This window comes from Mercenaria mercenaria, chromosome 4 (assembly GCF_021730395.1).
Source record: "Mercenaria mercenaria strain notata chromosome 4, MADL_Memer_1, whole genome shotgun sequence".
Classification (NCBI taxonomy): domain Eukaryota; kingdom Metazoa; phylum Mollusca; class Bivalvia; order Venerida; family Veneridae; genus Mercenaria; species Mercenaria mercenaria.
In genome coordinates, this window is record NC_069364.1 from 52,245,730 (window position 1) to 52,271,291 (window position 25,562).

At 34.4% G+C, this 25,562-nt stretch overlaps 1 protein-coding gene across 11 annotated transcripts in view; it reads left to right on the plus strand.

Annotated features, from left to right (window-relative positions):
• Positions 1–25,562, plus strand: part of LOC123552875 (inositol 1,4,5-triphosphate receptor associated 1-like) — a 146,435-nt gene that overhangs the window by 110,359 nt on the left and 10,514 nt on the right. For 4 of the 11 annotated variants that reach the window (XM_053541169.1, XM_053541168.1, XM_053541170.1 and 1 more), the window contains 8 exons: positions 814–954; positions 6,645–6,776; positions 10,245–10,342; positions 15,708–15,763; positions 16,101–16,162; positions 16,820–16,891; positions 19,863–19,949; positions 21,832–21,915. In XM_053541169.1, coding sequence (XP_053397144.1) covers positions 814–954; positions 6,645–6,776; positions 10,245–10,342; positions 15,708–15,763; positions 16,101–16,162; positions 16,820–16,891; positions 19,863–19,949; positions 21,832–21,915 — 732 coding nt within the window. Of the gene's footprint in view, positions 1–813; positions 955–6,644; positions 6,777–10,244; positions 10,343–15,707; positions 15,764–16,100; positions 16,163–16,819; positions 16,892–19,862; positions 19,950–21,831; positions 21,916–25,261; positions 25,310–25,562 lie in introns of all 11 variants that reach the window. The other 7 variants (XM_053541172.1, XM_053541174.1, XM_053541175.1 and 4 more) reach the window with 5 other exon arrangements.

The following is a 25,562-nucleotide window of genomic DNA, read 5'->3' on the forward strand; positions in this document are numbered from 1 at the left end:
ATGATTATACAAAATTTGAATAGCTTCAAGAGTTATCTCCTTTGAACAAAACATACGGTCTGAACACATACTATTATTGTGGTTGTCCTGCGTTCATCCTCATCAGTTTTACTATAGACCTTGTTAACACTCCAGAAGTTACATTTTCTACCTGATGCTCATGAAACTTTGAACTTTGTCACAGTGTTTGTCTTTATGAAATCTAAGTAAAGTTCAGAAAGACTATGTAAAACAGATACTGTGAAATCATTTAATTTCGTGGGTATGAAATTTCGTGGTTTTGGACAAAACGGCAATTTCGTGGGGATATGAATTCATGGATTTCAACTTATTAACATAAAATGAATGGAAATTTTACTTGTTTGTTGGGATTACAGTTCGTGGATTGACTCAACCACGAAATCCACGAAAATTATTCCCCCACAATATTTATGATTTCACAGTAAAAGAAATTAGGTCACTAGGACATTTCATTTAGGAGTATTGTTTATATACTAGAGACCACCTGATCCTCATGAAATTTTGTCAGAATGTCTATCTTTATGAAATCTAGTAGAAGATAAAACTTGGTCAGCTAGAGTCAAAAACTAGGTCACTAAGTCAAATAATTGAAAAGTTTTGTTAGTGTTCAACCTCATTTAAGGTCAGATGGGATACTAGGTTGCCTGTGGCAAGAACTAGGTCAGATGAGCGATAGAAGTCCTTCATGGCCCTCTTGTTTTCCACTAAATACTTTTGTTCATAGAAAAATATATATACTAAAACTGTGACACAGCTGTGTCAGTGTTTTGATATTAGTGCTGTCTGTTTCAGAGTAAGTTTACGAGTCTTTCACTTGCCTTCAAGACTGATTCTCAGACACTAGAGAAACGTCTGGAAATACAGGAACGGTCAAGGGATATTGCAGAGCAGAATGTCGACAAGGAATTACAAGGTCTGCGTTCTGGTCTTGAGGTAATACTTCTAAATTGACAATCAAATCTCTTCACATTTATAATGAAAAGTCAGTGTTGCAGCAGATTTGTATCAAATTTTGAAGTTTAGAATTTATAAAAGATCTTGAAACCACAGAATTAAAAGGCTTTAGACATGTCCGTCACTTTTCAATCGGGGTCCAGCTCTTGTAGTTTTGTTTTTTTTTTTTTTTTTTTTTTTTTTTTGGTAAATGTTTAATTTTTTAACAATGCTGAATAATGACCAATATTCATTTAGTTGGAACAGCAACACAAATGTGTTCATTAGGTTTGAAATACAATTGAACTTCAATGGCTCGAACTCGGATTTTTCGAATACCTGGGATCGCTCGAACTCTTCGCCCGGTCCCGAATTATTCCTTCTTTATTCTATATAGTTCTACCTCGGATCGCTCGAACTTAGAAAATTCGAACTCTCGAACTCATTTGGTGGTCCCCTCGGCTCAATTACAGTGATAATTACACCTATTCAGTCGAACAGACAATTTGTCGCCGGAATGGCTTGTGTTTACAAAGTTTTTCACATCTCTGCCTGACATTCGCCAAGCTTCCCCTTTAACAAGCGCGTGCGTAATTTTCACACGCTTATGTAATTAGCGTCGGTATACGACAAACAAATTAAACAAAGTGACTTTGGTTCACTGCAATATGCTTTAATGGGCTTTGATTTATGCGAAAAAAATATTTAAAATAATTGAGTAATGTCTGTCTTTATTTATTCTGCACAAAAACGGGAGATCCGATGTCAGCTTTCATACTGCTTTAGCATGGCTGAACAAGTTAGTAAAGGACCCGGAAACAGGGAGATAGCTAAGTCGGCTACTGGAAAGCAATATATTTCGTCGCCTGATTCTTATAGTGCTCTATCTCCATTTTTTGAAAAAATGAGATTTTTACATCATTTTGTTTGTCTCGCCGAGCTCTATCGTTCTGGAGCAAGAAAACTAACTTTTGACGTCATAGAGAAATATCCTGCGTAATACTTTGCTCTATGTCCTCTGTTTGAATGTAACAGTAACGATTAAAGTACTCCATCTCCAGGACTTAAAGCACTGTAATGTTTAAAATTATTCTGACCAATCATACACATAAATGAACATCATGTGATCATCATTAGACTTTGTAAAGGAGTGCTCTATCTCCATTTAACTTAATCCAGAATTGCTCTAACTCTATTTTAACCAATAGAATGCACAGTTACATGCATGTGATCACAACAAAGTATGGCGGATAGGCATAGTTGTAGCATATTTGAAATATACTTAGAATGCCTATCTACACGACATGCATAGGTGAGATTGCTTATACAGGTTATTTTATCATTTTATTACTTTTACGAACATATAGCATTGTCAATTAAGCTATAGGCAAGAAAATACATGCAAGATTTGCAACAGACCTGTATTGATGTGTATTTCGGATAGAAACTATTTTCGTCATTCTGAAGCTGTATCTTAAGAAATACCACTGATATAAACAATGGTATTTGCAAACATGTTTCCGAGAAGCAAATTTGTGATAATAAGTTATTGTCTATTAAGAGCAATAGAAATAAAACCAAAAACAGAACATATTTTACTTTACAAAGTTACAGTAAGGCTCCAACTAATTTTCTTGTTGATCACTTTTTTAGCTATGCAAATTTTGCTGAATGCAGTATTCGTATGACAACAAGAACTGGCAGTACAATATCCCTACTTCCAGATGCAAAAATCCTATCGTTAAACTTGCAACCCTTGACAAAAGAGAAAATTGAAAATTAAATACTTAAAAAACAAGGACAAATATCCAACAAGGAATACAATGCTGAAATTCAAGTCACTAAATGAAAGTACGTACATGAAGAAACTGTGATGATTATAAATAATGATTGTGTTTGTGAGAGAGAATATATATATATATATATTTTTTTTTTTTTTTTTTTAAATTTTAAGTAGTCAATACTTTTTACAAATGGTTGGTGTGAATCAAAATCAATGCCACAAAACTAATTAAGCATCACATGATGTAACTTACCAAATATGAAACATGTGTGTTGTGACTGCAACTGTTTAGTTGCAAAATAAATGCTATGAATTGTTGTTATGATACTCAGTATTAAGTTGAAATGTATGCCACCAGATTTGAGAACGACATGCAGAAACTAAATGGAATATATACAGTAATATTAGTATGAAAGGTATGATCGGGACATATTATTTACGATGTAATATTTTTGAGCCTTAAATTAATTGTCAGAATTATGTGAAAAGTTAAAAAGAGGGCTAAATGGGCCTGAGTCCTTCAACTGAAGAAAGTCTAAACTATCTGACTTTGCTTCTAGCTACGTTTGGTGAAAATCCTTTAGCCTGTTCATTATTTTTTATTATCATTTTGCTGTCACGCATCAAAGCACATAACCTTCGAAAGAAATCATCTAAAGTTATTTCTTTTTCAACACTAGTGGCCCCTAAAAGGGCCAAAGTGTCCCTATTTGAATAGATTTGATATAAGACATAACATGGTAAAGGACCTTATAATGATGCTCCGGACAAGGTTTTATGAAGACCCATTCAGGAGTTAGAGAGGAATTTAGTAAGAAGGTATCTCTATTTTGCAACTCTAGCAGCCCCTAAAAGAGGCCACACTAACTGAATAAATTAGTTAAAGAACCTAATAAAAGTTTGATGAAGATCCATCAAGCGGTTGAGGAGTAGTCATTTAAAGGCATTTGTAGCTTTAGGTCTAGTGCCCTTAATCCAACAAATTTGAGAAAGGACCTTATACTGGTCTCTAGACCAAGTTTGGTGAATATCCATCAAATGGTTCATGAGTAGTCTTTTAAAGGTATTTCTATTTTGAACTCTAACAGCCCCTGAAAGGGACCAAGCGCCCCTAACAGAACAATTTTGGTGATGATTCTTATAATGATGCTATAAATCAGGTTTGAAGAAGATCCATTGAGTGGTTCATGAGATAAAATCATTTAAGGGAATTTCTAATTTAAGCTCTGATAATCCCTCAAAGGGGCCAATCGTCCCGATCTGAACCAGTTTGGGAGAGGATGTTATAATGATACTACAGACTATGTTTGATAAAGATCCATCAAGCGGTTCATGAGAAGTTCCTTAAATGTTTTTCCTATTTTGTTTGCTCTATCTGGCAGTAGCTGTCCTCAAAGGGGCCAAGATTAACCATTTGTTCAACCTTTATAGAGATCTATCCCAAAATTCTACTGACCAAGTTTTGGTATAAATGTAACAAGTAGTTTCAGAAGAGAAAATTTTTAAGTATAATGTTGACGCAGGAAGACAGACGATGGACGCCGTACAATCCACCTAAAAAGAGACATGAATTTAACATTGATTGTGTTGTGTAAAAGAGAACTGGTATGACTGACAAGTACAGTTAAATGCAAAAATTGAACATAATATAAAAACTGTTGTTTTGGGAAATAATACAGTTATTAATGAAAATATTTAGTTGCAAAGACAATGTCATTAGGTATTGTTATATTGCTTAGTATTATGTATTATGTATAACTTAATGCCAACTAATAACTAAACATGGGAAATCTTACTCAGTGTAATGAAAAGCTAGTTGTATTTGGCAAATAGAATAGTTACGACTAAAAAGATTTTAGATCTTTGTTCATTGCTGACAATAATAATTGCGGTTACTGAGTAATTAAACTTCAAAATATTTTTGTTGCTGTTTAACACAATACTACGATATGGTTTACGAATACCCATCTGCAAATAAGTAGGACCAATGTGCCTAGTTTAATAGCCAATTATGTCTATAGCGTAGCAGTTCAGTTAACCCTGAACAATACGGACAGCATGGTAAAACCATTGGCAAATCAGTTCAAATCTTCTGACTTTGAACATCTGCCCCTCACCACTGTTTGAAACCGCAATTTTTTCATGTGAGGAAACCATCCAGTTTACACAAAGAAAGTCATATACCCAGATATCCGTGCGTGCCAAAAATAATGCAACTGGAGTCCTCCTCCTCAAAGAAAATCTTGAAAGTTGCAATATGGCCTATGATAGTGTGTCAGTTTGATGATACTAAAGCCAAAGCCATTCCTACTTTAATTTCAAAATGAGAACTGTGACTGTCTTTACTGTTTAAGAGCTCTCGCACTATTTTCAATATACAATTTAAATAAAATATTATCTTGCACTATGTCCAATTTTGTAAATTCACAGTGCTCTATCTCCCGATAGAGCAATACACCTTTAACATTTTTTTCTATTTTTGTCAGATTTGCTCTATCTCCAAAGTGAAAAATGTATAATTGCAGAAAAGTAAAAACGAAATATATTTAAAAGCATTTACAGTCTGAAAGAACTAAGCGCAAGGAACAAGTAGATATATTTATCATCATTTTCGCCCAGAAATAAAGAAAGTAGACGAGAGTTAAACTTTGGAAGTGATTTTCGCAACGTTTAAAAAATGGTAGATGGAGCATCGTTCCACTCACGCGACAAAATTTTGATAATATTTATACTGGACTATGATTCATAAAGGTTTGCTATTCATGTCTTTCTATTTGATGCTGTCTTCACCAACTTCTTATAATTATATTAGTGTTTTATCTGTGTTTTTTTTCCGTATCTATGGCATGTTTGAAAGTAAATAATAAAGCAAAATTCAGCGTTCGTGTTTTATTCACCATCGTATAATGCACACATTTAGGTACAATATGACAATATATTACGACATAAGGTTTGTAACACATCATGTCCTCGAATTCCCAAATTCAAAATGGCCGCCATCTGGATGGCTCGAACAACGGAAAACTCGAACTAATTTCCACGGGACGCTCAAGTTCGAGCCATCGAAGTTCGACTGTATTTGTTAACATCTTTTCTCATTTTTTTTTTCACATTGCAAATAAAAGTAGGCATTTTCCACATTTTTTTCTAATGTCTGACAAGTAGCTCTAACAATGTTACCAGTAAAACATTCTTGTAATAAGTGAAGAGGTCTTCACCAACTGTGATTGAAGTGTCTGTAAGGCACATAGCAAATAGTTGTCTCCCCCGAGTCTGCAGATTTAAACAGTAACAGTGAGAAAGGGTGTTGTTTGTGTTCATCCAGAAAAATGCAGATGTTAAAATAGGTTTTATAAGAGTTGAATGTTGTAAATAATTTATTTGAATGCTACTGATTAGAAGAACAGGGAGTGAATCTTAGAGAAGTAGAGTAACCATCCCCCCCCCCCCCATAACTTCTGAAATTTAGACAAGCCGTAAATGATACAGACACTTGTAATGATATGAACTATTATAAAAACTCAGATAGATTAAAGTGTTCCATGATATCAGCTTAAAAGAAGAAAAAAGGTTCAAGTCCTCAAAGCCCTGAACCAATATTCATGAACATTTTAAATGCAAACTGTTCTTTTTGCTCTTTCATTCTTAAATTAGCAAAGATTGTAAATAGATCAAAAGGATTTAAAATTATTTAGTTAATTATAAAGATTGTAAAGAAGCTCTGCATGTATTTGACTTAGAGAGACAAGCACCTCAGCTGGTTCTTAGCAGTACAAAGTTAATACAGATTGAATTTTTTTTATTCTTAACTTCCAGATTTTGAACAAAATACAGACCTTGGTGTTAAAAAAGTGTTGTAAAAATGAGAATGTGGCTGTGTAAGTGTTTTACTATTGGTATATTTCAGACCCTCAACCAGATATGTACGGATCCCCAAGTACGAGAAGTCCTTACAAAGATACAGAACCATATCGAAATACTAGAGAAATCCACAGCACGAGTTTCCAGTCGAGCTGAAGTATTTGGCGCTATACAGCAGGTTGGCATTGATCATTACAGAAATTCTTCTGCATTATTAAATTAATGTTACCCAGTAGAATATCAGTGCTGCACACACAAATATTTAATTTCAGACAGTCTGATGTCAGAATAATACATGTTTGTCAGAATAAAACTTGCTCTAATTTGAACATTAAAACTTGGGAGGTTTTTAGCTCATCTGGTTTTTGGGGAAAAAAATGATGAGTTATTGTCATCACTTGATCGGCGTCGGCGTTGCCTGGTTATGTTTTATGTTTAGGTCAGCTTTTCTCCTAAACTATCAAAGCTATTGCTTTGAAACTTGCAACACTTGTTCACCATCATAAGCTGACCCTGTACATCAAGAAACATAACTCCATCCTGCTTTTTGCAAGAATTATTGCCCCTTTTGGACTTAGAAAATCAGTTTTCTTGGTTAAGTTTTATGTTTAGGTCAGCTTTTCTCCTAAACTGTCAAAGCTGTTGCTTTGAAACTTGCAACACTTGTTCACCATCATAAACTGACCCTGTACAGTAAGAATCATAACTCCATCCTGCTTTTTGCAAGATTTATGGCCCCTTTTGGACTTAGAAAATATCAGATTTCTTGGTTAAGTTTTATGTTTAGGTCAACTTTTTCTCTTGAACTATCAAAGCTATTGCTTTGAAACTTGCAACACTAGTACACCAAGAAACATAACTCCATCCTGCTTTTTTCAAGAATCATTGCCCCTTTTGGACTTAGAAAATCAGTTTCTTGGTTGAGTAATATGTTTAAGTCAGCTTTTCTCATAAACTATCAAAGCTATTGCTTTAAAACTTGCAACACTTGTTCAGCATCATAAGCTGACCATGTCTAGCAAGAAACATAACTCTGCCCTACTTTTTGCAAGACTTAGGCCCCTTTTGGACTTAGAAAATATCTGATTTATGGTTAAGTTTATGTTAGGTCAGCTTTTCTCCTAAACTATTCAGCTATTGCTTGAAACTTGAACAGTTGTCACCATCATAAGCTGACTATGTACATAAAGAAACATAACTCCATTCCTGACTTATAATCATGTTTTTCAAGAATATATGGCCCTTTTTGGACTTAGAAAATCATTCGGTAGGACTAATATTTTACTATTTTAAAAATAAAATCACATACGTCAGCACCGCAAGCGTTGCTCTTTTTTTTTATATGGATTAGCTAGTTGATTTGAAATGTTACTAAAATAATAACCGTATTGTTAATTTTAGATACTTCGATATTCATGATATACGAACGACTAAATTTTTCCTTGTAATCTATGTAATTAAGCAGTATACTTTAAAGCTGTTTGAGACCAGAGATTTGATAAATTTTTAACCCAAGTATTTTTTAAAAAACATTCAACATGACCAGAATCATCTGTAAATTTGTTTACTTATCATTTCTTACTTAACAATTTATGAAAGATTTCATTAATTTGATACAAATTTGATGTTTTGCTAAGAAACTTATTCACAGTTTTTTGTAAAGATGAAATCTTTTAAAAATATTTTTAATTGATGAACAGTTTCTAACATGTACAGAATCACTGTAAAATTTCTTTCTATCACATTCTTACTAACTAATGTAATGAACGCATTTTCTAAATTTGATACAAATCTGGATGTGTGCTAGAAGCAACTTATTCACAGTTTTTTTGTAAAGATGAAATCTTCTTAAAATATTTTGAACAAGTTACATTTAGGAAAACATATGAGCCGTGCCATGAGAAAACCAACATAGTGGGTATGCGACCAGCAAGGATCCAGACCAGCCTGCGCATCTGCGCAGTCTGGTCAGGATCCATGCTGTTCGCTAACGGTTTCTCTAATTGTAATAGGCTTTGAAAGCGAACAGCATGGATCCTGACCAGACTGCGCGGATGCGCAGGCTGGTCTTGATCCTTGCTGGTCGCATACCCACTATGTTGGTTTTCTCATGGCACGGCTCATATAGTATTTGAAATAAGGGCAAACTTAGTATTACACAGTTTACAACAAATTATCAAGCTTTGAATAATTATAACTGTATTTTATTGTTTGTATCATATGGCATTATATTGTATGTACAAAAATGAGAAATTTCATTGGGACTGGAAAAATGTATTTTCATTTGTTGTTATCTATATGAAACAGAATTATATATTACTTGACATTTAAGTTAATTGGTTAGTAAATTTTGCAGCCCGCCCGCTTAGCTCAATAGGTAAGAGCGTTGGTCTACGGATCTCGGGGTCGCGAGTTCGTTCCTCGGGCGGGGCGTATGTTCTCCGTGACTATTTGATAAACGACATTGTGTCTGAAATCATTAGTCCTCCACCTCTGATTCATGTGGGGAAGTTGGCAGTTACTTGCGGAGAACAGGTTTGTCCTGGTACAGAATCCAGGAATATTGGTTAGGTTAACTGCCCGCCGTTACATGACTGAAATACTGTTGAAAAACGGCGTTAAACCCAAAACAAGCAAGCAAGCAAGTAAATTTTGCCAAATAGTACTTTAATAGGAATATTAAATTGATCAGAATTGAAATGTTTTTGAAAATATAGGTAAAGATATGTTCACTAGAGTTATGACATAGAAGAGAATGAAGAAAGCTGTAGATATACCAGTAATGGTGAATCTGGTTACATTTGACATTGAGCAAGATTTATTATGTTACACAGAAAAGAATGAGTAAAGCTGCATAAAATGGTGTTTCATGTTATTTTAGACAATAAAATTTGTTATGTTACAGAAGAGGATGCATGTATAATGATGTATCATGTTACCTCCGACATTCAACAAGATTTTTATGTTTCAGGAGAAGAGAACGAGTAAAGATGCATAAAATGATATATCATGTTACCTCCAACATTCAACAAGATTTTTATGTTTCAGGAGAAGAGAACGAGTAAAGATGCATAAAATGGTGTATCATGTTACGTTTGACATTGAGCAAGATTTATTATGTTACACAGAAAAGAATGAGTAAAGCTGCATAAAATGGTGTTTCGTGTTATTTTAGACAATAAAATTTGTTATGTTACAGAAGAGGATGCATGTATAATGATGTATCATGTTACCTCCGACATTCAACAAGATTTTTATGTTTCAGGAGAAGAGAACGAGTAAAGATGCATAAAATGGTGTATCATGTTACGTTTGACATTTAACAAGATTTGTTATGGTACAGGGAAGAGAATGAGTAAAGATACATGTATGATGGTGTATCATGTTACATTTGATATTTAATAAGGTTCCTTATATTACAGGAGATGAGAATATAATGGTGTGTCATGTTACGTTTGACATTCAACAAGATTTGTTATATTACAGGAGAAAGGAATGAGTGAAGATGCATATATAATGGTGCATCATGTTATGTCTGACATTCAACAAGATTTATTATGTTACAGGAGAAGAAAATTAGTAAAGATGCATGTATAATGGTGCATCATATTACATTTGACCTTCAGTAAGATTTGTTATGTTGCAGGAGAAAAGAATGAGTAAAGCTGTAGATATAATGGTGCATCATGTAGAGAACATTCGTAGAGTACATGAACGAGAACATGCAGAGTTGGAAGAGGCTAGGTATATATCGGAGGAAAGAGTTTACATTTTACTAACATATAATTAATAATTAGTAAATGTGCATTGATTTTATACATAAAAGTGAGTCATCCTGTTTTTATTTATCACTTCCTATTGTATGTGTCCATCAAGCAAATTGCTGTGGTCGCTACACCTGGCTGTAATAACAGGTCATACATTTATGTCATTTTTAGCTCGACTATACGTATGGAGAGCTGTTCTACTCGACCCTGCGTCAGTGTCCTTCTGCATTTGCACTTTGGTTTTGATGCACTTTCTCTTTATCTCTGTAATTACATGATGGTTTTGTTTCAAATAAAGAATGGTTATTCTTCATCATCACCCACATCATATGGCACAAGGGCCATAACTCACACCAATATTTCATGAATTATCCCCCCTTTTACTTAGATTTTCATGTTAAAGTTTTGATGCTTTTTCACCCTATCTCAGTTATTACTAAATGGATTTGATTCAAACTTAAAACAGTTGTTCCTCATCATCACCAGCATCAAATAACATGAGGTTCATAACTTTAGCAGCAATTTTTTATTTACAGAGAGGAATTAATTCAAACTTAATATAGTTGTTCAACATCATCACTCACATCATATCACAAAAGGACCATAACTATAGCACCAATATTTCATGAATAATCTCCCCTTTTTACTTAGAATTTCAGGTTAAAATTTTGGTGCAGTTTTGCTCTATCTCATTTGTCCATAACTCTGGCAGCAGTGTTTCATGAATTATGCCCCCCTTTTACTTAAGGTTAATTTTGATGCATTTTCACTATATCTCTGTTATTACAGAGAGGATTTGATTCAAACTTAAAAGTAATTGTTCCACATCATCACCCAAATCATATGACACAAGATGCATCATTCTTGCACCAATATTTCATGAATTATACCCCCTTTTTGCTTAGAATTATACCTATTTAATGTTTTGATACACTTTATCTCTCTTATCTTTTAATACTTTTGACACAGACTCGAGCTAATGTCCAATATATTCATCCACATTGGAGTCATTAAACACTCCAGTGACAGCTCCAGCTTCCTCAGATGTGTCCAGTTTCACTATCCAGCATCAAAATAGTGGAGTGCGCTGTCTCCTTTGACTGCTTGTTTCTTGTCCATTCTGTAGCTTTTGTATGTATGGATGGATATTTAAATAACTCTACTAAAACATAAATTTTACCATAAAATGGTGATGTTTCATGCGCAAAACCCAGACCTGTAACTCAAAGGTCAAGATCACAGAGGTCAAAGATTTTGTGTCATTTTTCTTGTCTGGTCTATAAAATATTTATCCATTGATGTTTATTCAGATAACCAGGCACAAGCATTCATCATAACTTGACAGTGTTTTGATTTCAAAACAAGACCTCTAGCTCAAAGACTAAGGTCATGCTAAAAGGTCAGAGATTTTATGGGGAGGGGTGCCCAGTATTTGTCTTTTGTATGCATATAAATGCTTAAATAACTTTGCTCATACGTTGGCACTCAGACCCATAACTAGAGGACAGGAGAAAAATTTTACTTACATTTTCTTATCTGGTCTTTTTCTTGGATGAAAATTCAAATACTGTAGGCGTACATTTATTAGCGCGGCAAAAATTTAGCGCAAACGCAATTTTTGGTGAAATATCTAATTAATGCGTGGACGTGAATTAGCGCTCTCGCAAGACCACTAATTTCTAATTTTAGCGCTGTCCAAGATGAGGATTTACGGAGATTCACGAAGATTTTCGAAAATAAACTTAACCGTCAGCAATTTTTAGCTCATCTGATTTTTTGAAAAAAAATGATGAGTTATTGTCATCACTTGAGCGGTTGTCGGCGTCGGCGTCTGCGTCGGCGTTGCCTGGTTAAGTTTTATGTTTAGGTCAGCTTTTCTCCTAAACTATCAAAGCTATTGCTTTGAAACTTGGAATACTTGTTCACCATCATAAGCTGACCCTGTATAGCAAGAAACATAACTCCATCTTGCTTTTTGCAAGATTTATGGCCCCTTTTGTACTTAGAAAATATCAGATTTCTTGGTTAAGTTTTATGTTTAGGTCAACTTTTCTCCTAAACTATCAAAGCTTTTGCTTTGAAACTTGGAATACTTGTTCACCATCATAAGCAGACCCTGTACATCAAGAAACATAACTCCATCTTGCTTTTTGCAAGAATTATTGCCCCTTTTGGACTTAGAAAATCAGTTTTCTTGGTTAAGTTTTATGTTTAGGTCAGCTTTTTTCCTAAACTATCAAAGCTATTCCTTTAAAACTTGCAACACTTGTTCACCATCATAAGCTGACCCTGTACAGCAAGAAACATAACTCCATCCTGCTTTTTGCAAGATTTATGGCTTCTTTTGGACTTAGAAAATATCAGATTTCTTGGTTAAGTTTTATGTTTAGGTCAACTTTTTCTCTTAAACTATCAAAGCTATTGCTTTAAAACTTGCAACTCTTGTTCACCATCATAAGCTGACCCTGTACATCAAGAAACATAACTCTATCCTGCTTTTTGCAATAATTATTGCCCCTTTTGGACTTAGAAAAATCATTTTCTTGGTTGAATATTATGTTTAAGTCTACTTTTCTCATAAACTATCAAAGCTATTGCTTTAAAACTTGCAACAGTCTTTCACCATCATAAGTGGACACTGTACATCAAGAAACATAACTCTATCCTGCTTTTTGCAAGAGTGATGGCCCTTTTTAGACTTAGAAAATCATGGGTAGGACAATATTTCTATTATACAAAAAAAATCAGATGAGCGTCAGCACCCGCAAGACGGTGCTCTTGTTATGTAATGTGTTTCTGCTGTAATTATACGTCATACTGATTATGAAATCAACTTTTTTCATTGTTAGCGGGCTAAAGAAAGTACGATTTATTTGAAATTATTTACTTAAGTGTTATACCGTAAATCTCTCGAAAATTCGATAATTGGTCAGTGAACGTATGTATTGTCTTCATGTATTTAATTATAATAATCTGCATGTTTTATATTCTGTATACTAGTTATAATTGCTGAAATAAAACGAGATTGTCACACATTTTAATCATTGAATCCCCTTTGTCCTACATGCATTGTGTCTTAATACAAACGTTCACACCTTTCCATAAACAAGCGACTGCAACAACGGACATGCCCGAAGGTGATACGGAAATCGATAACATCTTGATCAAATGAGAAAAAACACAAACTACAAGTTAAATATTTTATTTTCCATGATCATATGTTTAAAATAATAATATGAACAATAAACAGGAATATCATACGAACCTTAAAATATTAGCAAGCAGTGTAACTAGTGCAAACTCTCGAGAGTATTTATTTGCAAAAGTTCAAAGAAAACATCATCAAATGAAAATGTACATGAAAATGCTTGGACAAATTAATGCGCGGACATGAATTAGCGCACGTGCGATAGCGCTAAAAGCGCTGTTATTAGTACACCGCTAAAATAAGTAAGCCTACAGTAGCTTGGCACATACAGTCACCATATCAAAACAACATGTTGTGTTACCCCCGAGGTTAAGGTCACAGAGGCCAAAGATTTTAGAATTGGGGCATTTGTGTTCTTTGGACACATTTCTAGTTTTTTTCTCAAACTGCTTTTATGCCTTCCAAGTTTTTTATGTGGATACAACAAATTCAATAGATCAAGTTTTTTTCTGGTCAGAGATAAAACTGTCAGCATGGATGTCAAAATGTTTGAACAAGGCAGTCAGTTCCCATTATAAGGGAAATTAGTTTCTGAGGCCATTTTGATGTGGCATCAGAGATAAGAGGGTACTTGTTGTCTGATAACTCCTCGGGATATTATTAACAATATTGCAAAATTGTAACAGGGAAATGAAAGTTTTATCTGTGGCCATTTAATTGAAGAAAATATGACCACTTTTGTAGTTTTTTATTCGGACTGCCCCTTAGCCTGCTGGCAGCCATTGTTTCTGCCTTTGTGACCAGTGCAGACTTACATCAGCCTGGTCAGCACTGTTTGCCATTCAGTCAGTATCTTTTTTTGGTAAGCACAGACATCCCAACTTTTTCTGAATGCCAAGTGGGAGTTTTTGCTTTCCAAAGTGGGAGATTGAGGTGTTCAAGTGGGTGATTTTATACCGCGGTAATAATGTTCATGATAACGAAGCTTTTAACAAATCTAATGATAATATAAACTTATTTGCCCTAATAAAATCACTAGTCTTAAAAAAATTCACTTGTCTATATCTATTATTCATGCATTTTTAATGTTTTGGAACAATAATACATGAAGCCTTCTGTGCAAAATTAAATAGTTATGGCACTTTTAGCACTATGTCTAAATTCAAAACAACACTGAGAATTAAACCTGCACTTTTATTTCTTTTGTTGGAAAGAAGACTCCCCAGGTGAATTTTACATGACAAACAGTACAGCTTTTAGAACTGTAAAAGCAAAATGTATATAGCTAAAAGAATAAAAGTTCAAGCAATAGAAAATTTACTGTTTCATTCTCATCCCTGTCAACCAGTATTTAAAACCCCTGGCTCAAATACTTTTATTGATCAAAATCCTGTTATCCAAAATTGAATGTCCGGGTATTGTTACACTTTCGTAGATTTGCCTAAATCTCCAGTTAAAAGAATGTGTTTGACAAATTGTTATGATGCAAAGACAGTTTAACAGCATTTGATTGTAAGTGATATTAAAATTTACCATGACATTTCCTCTTATCAAAATGATTTTAAGAGAAATGTTTTTAAAACCTAGCAGGTTGACTCGGCGACCATCTACTTTCGATTCCAAAAAGTTACAGAAAAAGGTAAAGCCAGTATAATTGATAATCTAAATTTGATTGAATTTAATTAGATATCTAATGTCTGGATTTTAATTTCAATTGTGACACATTAATCAACACCTGGCTTTGTTAAATCGTGTAATAAACAATAATCAGCATGGGTAGAATAAGGTGCGAAAATATCCGAAAGCTATTGTTTACAGACTCGTCAGAAGTGATACAGTATCAGATAGGCGCAAAGAAGTGGATTATTTCATATTTTTTGTGTGTTCATGTTGTTTTTTTGTTTTTGTTTTTCAATCGGGAGATTGGGACTTCTGATCGGGGTGATCGGGTTTTACAACCAGAATCGGGAGAAACCCGATCGAATCGGGAGAGTTGGGATGTCTGTAAGCACTCCTTTTAACTGTTAATGGTACTGTCCAATTCGAAAGATGAACAAGTTCATTATAGAAATTTAGCAGGGTACGGGTTAAACAGATTTATATGTCTCATATTTTCCTCTCATGCTCAGTGCTTGGAACAAACCAAGTCATTTTGTATTTGGCATTAAAGATAATAGAAGTATTTCCATTTCAGAAAATTATTACAAGACAGTAGATCACTGGCTCCATCGACCATTGATTTGCCAGGAGGTTTGTATATATTTGATTGTCTTATACAAAGACTCTTTACACAATTATGAGGAGCTTACAAGATACATAGTCTGGTCGCATTTAAGGACACAAGTTTACAAATTGATTTTTAAGCAGTTCTCAGACTAATGTCCACATTACTGCATCTTAAACATTTCCTAGAGAAAAAATTATTTTAGTTTGCTTGATGATGAAAAAGCCTTTTCAGCTGTCAGCTAGATATAGACAGCCAGAAGTTAATAAGAGATGTTTTATAACCTCAGCATTCATAGTTCAGTATCTATACCATCATTACAAAAATAGAGATCTCATGAGAAATATTTCTTATCATTTCTAGGTGGTGACATGTTGTCAAGACGATCCGCCTCGGTCTGTCAGAACAACATGTTTGGAGGAAAAGTAAGTTCACCGTAGAATTTAAAGTTAGGGGGAGATGTGTAAGAGGATCAGACCCATCCTTTCAGGGGTGTGGGTAGGGTTCTGACTTCATACATGTTATTGTTTTAATACAATACCTAAGGGTATTATTTGTCACAATGCATTTAACAAGGGTTTAGCTAAAATTCTTTGTACTGTTACAGAGAAATATTTAACAGTGAATGTAAGTGGGTTAAGGTATTTTATAAAGACTAGTGCTGAATCTGTGAAGGATAATAGATATATTTACCTGAGAGGCTAACCCATTTCTAAACTAAATTTCTTTTAAGCAGAAGCATTTAAATTTCATTTGAACAAGATCCTCAAAATAAAGATTGAGATTAAAAAGTTATTTTTTGGTTCTCCTTGAAAACTTTGTGATCAGAAAGCGAAACAGTTGTAAAAACTGACTTAGGGATGAGAGAGTTGAGATTGTAATTTAGTTATTCATATATTAGCACGTATGAATGTATCTAAAGTATATTATATATGCTTATCAATATAGGATGTGCGTAGTGTCATAAAATTGAGTATACCTTCCTCCTAAATGAATGAATATCATTACATTTGTTTTGTTTTCATATGCATTGTATATATGTATTGTGTATTTTATCATGCGTTTGTGTATATTTTATCCAGTTATCCCCACAAGGGGGTCCAACTTGGAACCCTTTGACCCCTTCTACAGCAAAAGCAATAAAACTACTAAAGGTACACAAGATGGAAGTGTAGTATGGATGTGTAACTGTAGTCAATAATTTCATCGTAATTTTAACACTATTTAAGCTCACCTGAGTCACATGCACACAGGTGTGCTATTGTGATCATGTGCTGTGTCCGTTGTTTGGCGTTGGTTATAAAATTTTATATTCTTCTTTGACAAAAACTTTCACCAAATATCAATAAATTTTCTATGAAAACTGAAGTTCTTGCACCTGTTCAAAGCTTCTCACTGAGGTAATTTTTCCGCCTGTGCATATTTTAGTTTTTGTTTCGAGATTTTAAAATATTCCTTGTCCGTATTTCAAGACAAGATGCAAGAAATTTTAAACAAGTCCCTGACTTAATAAGTAAAAAGTTTTGAATTGTATTTTACTGAAGGACTAGGCTTAAGAAAAGATAGTTTAAATAATTTAAATGTAACATTAGGTATAGCCCTTGTGATTCTTTCCTCAGGTGAGCAGCCTAGTCCCCTTAGGACTTCTTGTTCTTTGAAATTTTGTTAACCACTGTTGTACATGTGTAGTCAGCATAAATCTATTGTTGCATTTTAATGCTTTAACATCACATCACTATAGAGATTATAGAACTTTCTTAACAAAGATGCATGCAAAAATACATTGTCATGTTTTCTCTACTTCTTTTTAGCTCACCTGTCACAAAGTGACAAGGTGAGCTATTGTGACCGCTTGATGTCCGTCGTGCTTAGTGCGTCGTGTGTCAACAACTTCTAAAAAAATCTTCTTCTCAAAAAGCAGAAGCCCTAGAGCTTAGATATTTGACATGTAGCATTGCCTAGTGGACCTCTACTAAAATTGTTTAAATCATGACCCCCCGGGTCAAAATTGACCCCGCCCCAGGGGTCACTTGATTTTACATAGGAAAATCTTCAAAAATTTTCTTAAAATAAACCAGAAGGCCTAGAGCTTAGATATTTCACATGTAGCATTGCCTAGTGGGCCTCTACAAAGTATGTTCAAATCATGACCCCCGGGGTCAAAATTGACCCTGCCCCATGGGGTTACTTGATTGTACGTAGAAAAATCTTCAAAATTTTCTAAAAATAAACCAGAAGGCCTAGAGCTGAGATATTTCACATGTAGCATTGCCTATTGGACCTCTACAAAATTTGTTCAAATCATGACCCCCGGGGTAAAATTGGCCCCGCCCCAGGGGTTACTTGATTGTACATTGGAAAATCTTCCAAAATTTTTCTAAAAATAAACCACAAGGCCTAGATCTTAGATATTTGACATGTAGCATTGCCTAGTAGACTTCTACAAAATTTGTTCAAATCATGACCCCCAGGGTCAAATTGACCCAGCCCCATTGGGTTACTTGATTGTACATAGAAAAATCTTCAAAATTTTCTAAAAATAAACCAGAAGGCCTAGAGCTGAGATATTTGACATGTAGCATTGCCTAGTGGACCTCTACAAAATTTGTTCAAATCATGACCCCCGGGGTAAAATTGGCCCCGCCCCAGGGGTTACTTGATTGTACATTGGAAAATCTTCCAAAAAAATTCTAAAAATCAATTTGACATTTAAAACATGTTGCTCATATTACTCAGGTGAGCAATCCAGGGTCATAATGACCCTCTTGTATTATATTTTACTTTTTTGTCTTAGTATAATCATATTAGCTTTTTAAACTTTACTGAAGAAAACTAAATACTTACTTGAGTTGGCTTGCTGGGGAAAACCAGTAATAGAGTTTTGCAAAGTCATATACTTCTAGTTGGTCCTCTACCAGTCATGAGGCCAGTTTTAGGGGCTATAGGATTGCAATTTTCAGTTTGTCATTCCATCAGTCTGTCTGCATTTTCATGTCCACTCCATTACCCTGCCATCTTTCAGTAGGTTTTAATATAGATGGCACAAATTTTTCCACAAGGAGAAGAGGTGCCATGCGCAACATCCACACCACACCTTTCGCTCAGAGGTTTTTGTCATACTTCGAGGTCAAAGGTAACAGGTTTTTTTTATTCCCAGTCGGCTGCATAATTCAACCATCCGTCAAAGGATTTTAACATTACTTTGCATAAAATTAATGTTCCCATTGTGAGGCAACTTGTCATGCACAACAACCAGATCCATAGCAGGGCAGCTGAAAGATTTTAGATCATCTTTTTGCTCCATTCTGTCTACCCAACTTTCTGTCATGCAGTCCACATTTTCATGTCCGATTTGCAGCTTTTACATAGAACAATATTCAGATAACTTGACAAATATGTTGACCACATCAGAAAGATATGTCACATGCAAAAGTCAAATCTATAGTTGAATTCTGTTGTGAACAGAGACACAGATTTGTCCTAACTCTGAGCTCTACACCTCCCTGCAGTAAATTCAAGTACTGATACAGTATGTGGTGGGGGACTCCTTATTACATAGCAATACCTCATGACACCCATTGAATTTATTTATTCACTTAACTTATCAGTCTTGCGTTTCACAAAAATGCTCAACAGAATTGCTTATTAATAAATAGGAGTATTTTAAATACTTGCTGCTTTAAGAAAATTATTATGTTTACTTTCACTGAATAGTCAGTGTTTAGAATTCATCTAACAGTTTTAACAGTTTTACACCAGTAACTCATCAACCTTTCCTCAAACTCAAACCCTCCTGATATAATTTGGACAATGCAATTTAATCATATTGACATGGTAATTAATATGTTTCCATTAATACGGTCAGGATCTTTATATATTTCCTATAACATAAGCAGGATTTGGATATACAAGTTTGCAAAAATCTATTCCTGCTACTGTTGTATTGTTGAGGTACCCAAATATTGATTTTAAAAATCTTGCTAAAACACTTTAAAAATGAAAGTGTTTTTTTTTTTTAATTGATTTATAAAATTGAGAAATAACGGGTTATAATTCTTTTTTGTCCAAATTACCAAGTAGATTGTTTTCATAAAGTTATACGTTTTGTTGTTGAACTGTTTGCAGGCATCAAGGAGACGAGTGAGTGAGATAGCGCTGCCTAAAGTGCTGGGAGGAACTGGGGCAGCTACACTACATCCTTCAGCTTCTATGGTAGGTATCAAATGACATGTGCAAGTCACGTTCACAACCATTTAAAATAACTTCACTCTAATGCATGTGCTGCTAAGATAAAAGCTTTAAAGTTACACTAGTTTCTGGGTAGAGTGTGAAGTGAATCAGGTGTTTGGGTGATATATTTCTCTAGTTCATTGGCAGTTGTATATAGCAATAAATATACCAGATTATCAGCCAGAAGTAGTAAAGGAAGTTTAATTCATGTCTTCTGTGCTAAAATACTGAAAGATCAGTGATAATTACCAAGTGCCAAGAATGACCCTCTCAACTCGGGGGACATGCCATTTCCTTTGTTAACCGTGGTTGACAAAGTCTTCATTAGATTCAAATTAAGGCATGAATATTGCATTTGACTGTTTAATATGTTCAAGAAGTGATGCTGGAGTAGGTCTGTCCAATGGAAGTGTGCTGAGGAACTGAGGTAGATCAGTATATATGATATATGGATTTTGCTGTAATCGGTTTTGGAGTTAAAGTGAAATGGGATATTTGAGCTCATACAAACGACTGTCCATTTCTTTCTGCCATCAGCTTTCTCCTGGCTATAAAATGTAAAAATAATTGCTGTTGGACCTTAACTGACATAAATATGGTGCACTATTATAGGCATGCAAGACTAGAATGATAGAATCTGTTTCCTTGCATGGTATTATAGTATATTCTAACTCATTTCCTTTGTAAGTTAAGAAACTTTGCTCTCCTTTCAGCACTGTTATAACTAGATTGTTCATAAGTAAGAGCGTTGGTCTACGGATCGCGGGATCGCGAGTTCGATCCTCGGGCGGGGCGTATGTTCTCCGTGACTATTTGATAAACGACAAATCATTAGTCCTCCACCTCTGATTTATGTGGGGAAGTTGGCAGTTACTTGCGGAGAACAGGTTTGTACTGGTACAGAATCCAGGAACACTGGTTAGGTTAACTGCCCGCTGTTACATGACTGAAATACTGTTGAAAAACGGCGTTAAACTCAAAACAAAAAAAAACAAAAAAAAAAAAAAAGATTGTTCATAAAATGTTTAGTTGATTTTGAAAAAAAAATTTTTACCCCCGAAAATTTTTGAGGGGGTGACTTGCAGTCGTCCTTGTCCATCCATCTGTCTGCCCTTCCATCCGTCAATTCAAATTTGTGTAAAAGTATTGGACCCATCAAACCTCACAGGATTGAAATTGAGAACACAGCATTAATATTTAGCATAGAGCTAAGAGAACAACCTCTGCTTTTTTGAAACTTTAGTGCATCTTTTATTGAAGTATTTGTGTGTTACAAATTGGTTATGCTGTAGAAGAAAATTATACATTAATTCTATGAAAAGGATGGGAGTATTCTTTGTATTAGCAGTGATTAAGAAATAACCAATCCATTAATTGTCTTACATTTAATTTACTTAGCTCTCTAAGTTGGTAAGTAAGGACACAATTTATGCATCCAAATGAATATTTGCAATGGATTGTATAGAAACATTCACCAATGTATAAGTTGTTATAGAATGTTTGTGGACTATATGTCATAGAATTAGGCCTGTCCCTGATTTATGATGGAGACTTACCCAAAGGATTTTTATCTGACTCCTGAGATACAAAATTGAGTTTTGAGAATTGTGCCGAAACTCTTGATTGTGATTGGTCAATTTCAGGATCATGTTCAGAGACAGCCAATCAGAATGATGCATGTGTTTTGAGACTGGTCTCCATACTCAGCTTTGTAGTCTTAAGTCCTGGGTTTTCTCCATCAGTCACTGTTGTTGAAATTACTAGAGTTAGAAGACTTTCAGTTTTATTTGTTGCAGGAAGCATGTGTTTGTGTATTTATGTACTGATTATATTAATAATCCTGTAGTACTGCATGTTTATATAGGATTCATTTTACACTGAGCCTCGTTCCCCACGTGTTCCCAGTCTGTATCGGACTGGAACTGACAGCTCGATAGATGAGGATGAGGTAAGCTTATACACCATAGAACCTTCAGATCCCCACATCTCTGTACCACAGCCTTTGTATACAACCCTGTACTGAATATAGATATAAGGTCACTTTATTTATTCATTTCACTGTGAAAGTAGTTCTTAATGTCTGAATACAGAATTTAATAGAGGATAGATCTATACAAAGTTGCTGCATGTAAATAAAAAATTAGACTAGGCACAGAGCTGGAAAAAAAAAATTGAAACATTATTATTTCATTATATTTATTATGGCATTTAAACAATCTGTTGCTTGGAAGATAACTAGTGTTTGTAGCCCATGTGACCAAATTTTTAGAAGTTTCACAGTGAAGATGAAAACGAAAGTGGACCCTTGCAGTATGATTATTGGAATATGGCTATTCTGTCTGCACCTGTGTTTTAAGAAGCAGTTTCAGGCTTGTGTGAATATGGGGTTTGAGGTAGGAAGTCAATGTGTAACCACCTTGTACCACTGAAAAGGTGAAAATGTGATATATTTCTGTTTGCTGTAGCAGTGGTATATCACAGTAGTTACAAATAGCCGTTGAACTGCTGCTTTACACAGGGGCTATTGTTAGATATAGTGCAGTATCTGGTTGTGGAGATACCCTGTACAGCTGTAGTAAAAACACGCTGGACCTGGCTGTACCTACATGTACCTTGCTATATAGTTGTGAGTGGGAAACATAATGTCTAATTACTTGTTAGGTGACGTGGCAACTTTATCTCTACTTGCAATGCTCATATACATATCCAGCACAATAATCTATTCAAATTTACACAATATTTAATCAGTTCCATTTCAGGAGTGATCATTTAGCCAGAATCGTTTCTTCTATAATGGAGATTTAATATTGTTTGAACTAAATGAAATGTAAAACTGAATTTAATCAGTTATTTCAAATAATGTTTCCATCAAGTTTCAGCATACTGTAAAACATAATACCAATTTTTATAATGTGGTAAAAGATAAAAAAAAAAAAAGCTCCATAATATAATGTTATTGGTAAACTGAGCGACACATCCCAACATGGCTTGCGCAACCTAAAACAGGAACCCAATCTTTTAGTCAGAAAATACGTATGGACTTAACACAGATGAAAATGCAGGAAACAAAGTACTTTCCACACTTGTGAAACTGACCAGCTGTACAATTGACCTTACGCCAGTGTTGATTGACAGGTTCCAACTGACCAGTCAGATAACAGAACTGATAAGCCTTGTTGTTAGCCGCCATTTTGTCCGTCAAACTTAGTGCCGGACTCGCCAGTCAAAGAATATAAATACCACCGAAAAATCGTCCAAAATGGTAAAAAGGTGACGTTACGACACCTTTACATCAGATACAGGGAAGAGAGTGTAATACTAGAGCGCTTCCCTTTTCCAAATCCACTCTCAGACCTCGAATATTGTCAACGATGTATCAGGCTCTGTGGACGTCCTCAAGAATAGTTGATCTTAAAAATCTTATAAGAGTGTTTAAAAGCAAAGCAATTCGACTTAGCACTCATTGTGTTATAACGTTTTAATTATTTCATTTAAATCAGTGTAAAATTCTATGAAAATTAACTTTCTTATTTAACAAAAGTGCCTAGTATTCTTTATTCAATAGTAAAAATATTCCATCAGTTACCAGAGTAACTGGTATATACTGATAAAACACAAGTATTTGATGTTCTATATTATTTGAATGGTAACGTGTAAATAGTATGCCTTAATGTACTGGAAACATGATTTATGCATTTTTTAAGGTTCACATCAATCTCCCACTGGTGTATGTTAAGTCATACCTGGGTGATAATACAACAAATAATAAACATGATAAAAAAACTATGATTAATATAAGATTATTTTTAATGAGTCTAATCAACAATTTTCCAGGCGCTCAAAGTTTTGACTTAGCACTCGGTGTGTGCTTTCGTTCTAAATTTTATTTTAATAGACAGCGTAAACTTCGTCTAAAATTCAAGAAAAAATAGCATATTTCGTATAAAGAAGATCTGGTCTTAAACAAAAAAATATACATTCATTCTGTATACTTTATAAAGAAATTTGGTAGGCTCAAACATTGTTTTAAGCTGCGATGCGCCGGTATAAGTCTTGAAATATGAGTATGGACTATATCATCGCCTTGGATTATATCTTATTTATTTATCATTTACACGTTTTAATTCTAATAAGAGATTCGAACTTTCTTTACTTATACTTAAAACACATCATGTCCAAGTATTAGACATTAAATGCTATGTATCTGAATAATGTTGAACAATGATATGAGCATCTTAAATGAGTTCCGGTATTTCGAAATCTGACATTTCTTAAATGACACAAGTGACAATTTTTACATGTAAATTACCTTATTTAATTTATCTAATTATTTTGAAATAGGATTCAGAATCCACAGTCTGATTTCAACCTTAATTAATAAAAATCAATGTTCTAGTCTGCTTAATATAGTCATACCCTACATGATTTCCGGGAGATCGAAATTTGACGTTTCTATAATGAAAAAGAAACGGACAATTAAAAAAAAATCACAAAATCAGCTATAATGGTTTCAGAGATTTCCGTCTTTTTTACGTGTTTTCCGCTCGGCCCCTGCCTTGTTTAGTTTTCCTCATAACTCGGGTGCAGTTCCCGGCTTTTAACAACAACGTATCGTTGTTTTTTGTAGAATTTATGTTTCGCTACAGAACATCCACTTATTAACGATTGTGTTTTGTCTTTTCACTTTAGAAATACGTGTGAATTGAGGTAGCGTACGCCGAAATCAACTAGAATATCCGGCAAAATATTTCTGCCGTCGCCATTTGATTCCTTTGTTTGTCGGGCCTAGCATGAATTGTTCCCCCTGAAAACTGGTAGGCGTGGCTACAGGCTATCTGGCGTAAGGTCAGTTTCCAGGGTATCTGAGGAAAATAAATGAAAAATACTCTGATGTCCAAGCTTTTTTCTGTATTTATCCTTGGAAGCCGTTGGAAACCTTGGACATTGATCAATTTACCTTGGACATTGATCAAATTATCCAAGCTGCAAAATAAATGTTTCCTATGACATTTCCTCGAATAAATAAAACTTTCCTAGGAATTGCTAGAACAATATCTAGGAATGTGAAATTTAGTCGTTTTTAGGATTGGCAAATGAAATGTAAATTAAACACTTCTAAATTTTGCCTTTAGGTTATAGTCTAGTAAGCTAGATTTTAAGTACATGCAAGAACCTTGCTAGCAGCTACGTGTGGATGGATATTTACAGGCTCTTAAAATTGATGTCCTTTGATAAAAATTTATGATTTATTATTAATTTGTGGGTAAAACTGTTGTTCAATTTTGCACTTTTAGAGATTTTTTGCTGAGAGCATTGTGGGTCTATTTAATCTTTGTATGGAGGTACTTGTTGACTTCTTGTTGCCTTATTTATTGTTGTAAATTGTTGATCTTTTTTCAATGTGCATCTTGTCTGTTTCTTGTTGAATTTCATATTTTCTCTGTTGTTAATACTCATGGTACAAGTTAAGGCATGTTATGTTATATAAATCAGATTGTGTAGTTTTAAGGTAAATCTTTGTATGTAGCTTGGTCCTATTCTAAGTGACTTAAAGTTTTGTGTCATCTCTAGTCAAAACCATGTTCAGGTCAAGGA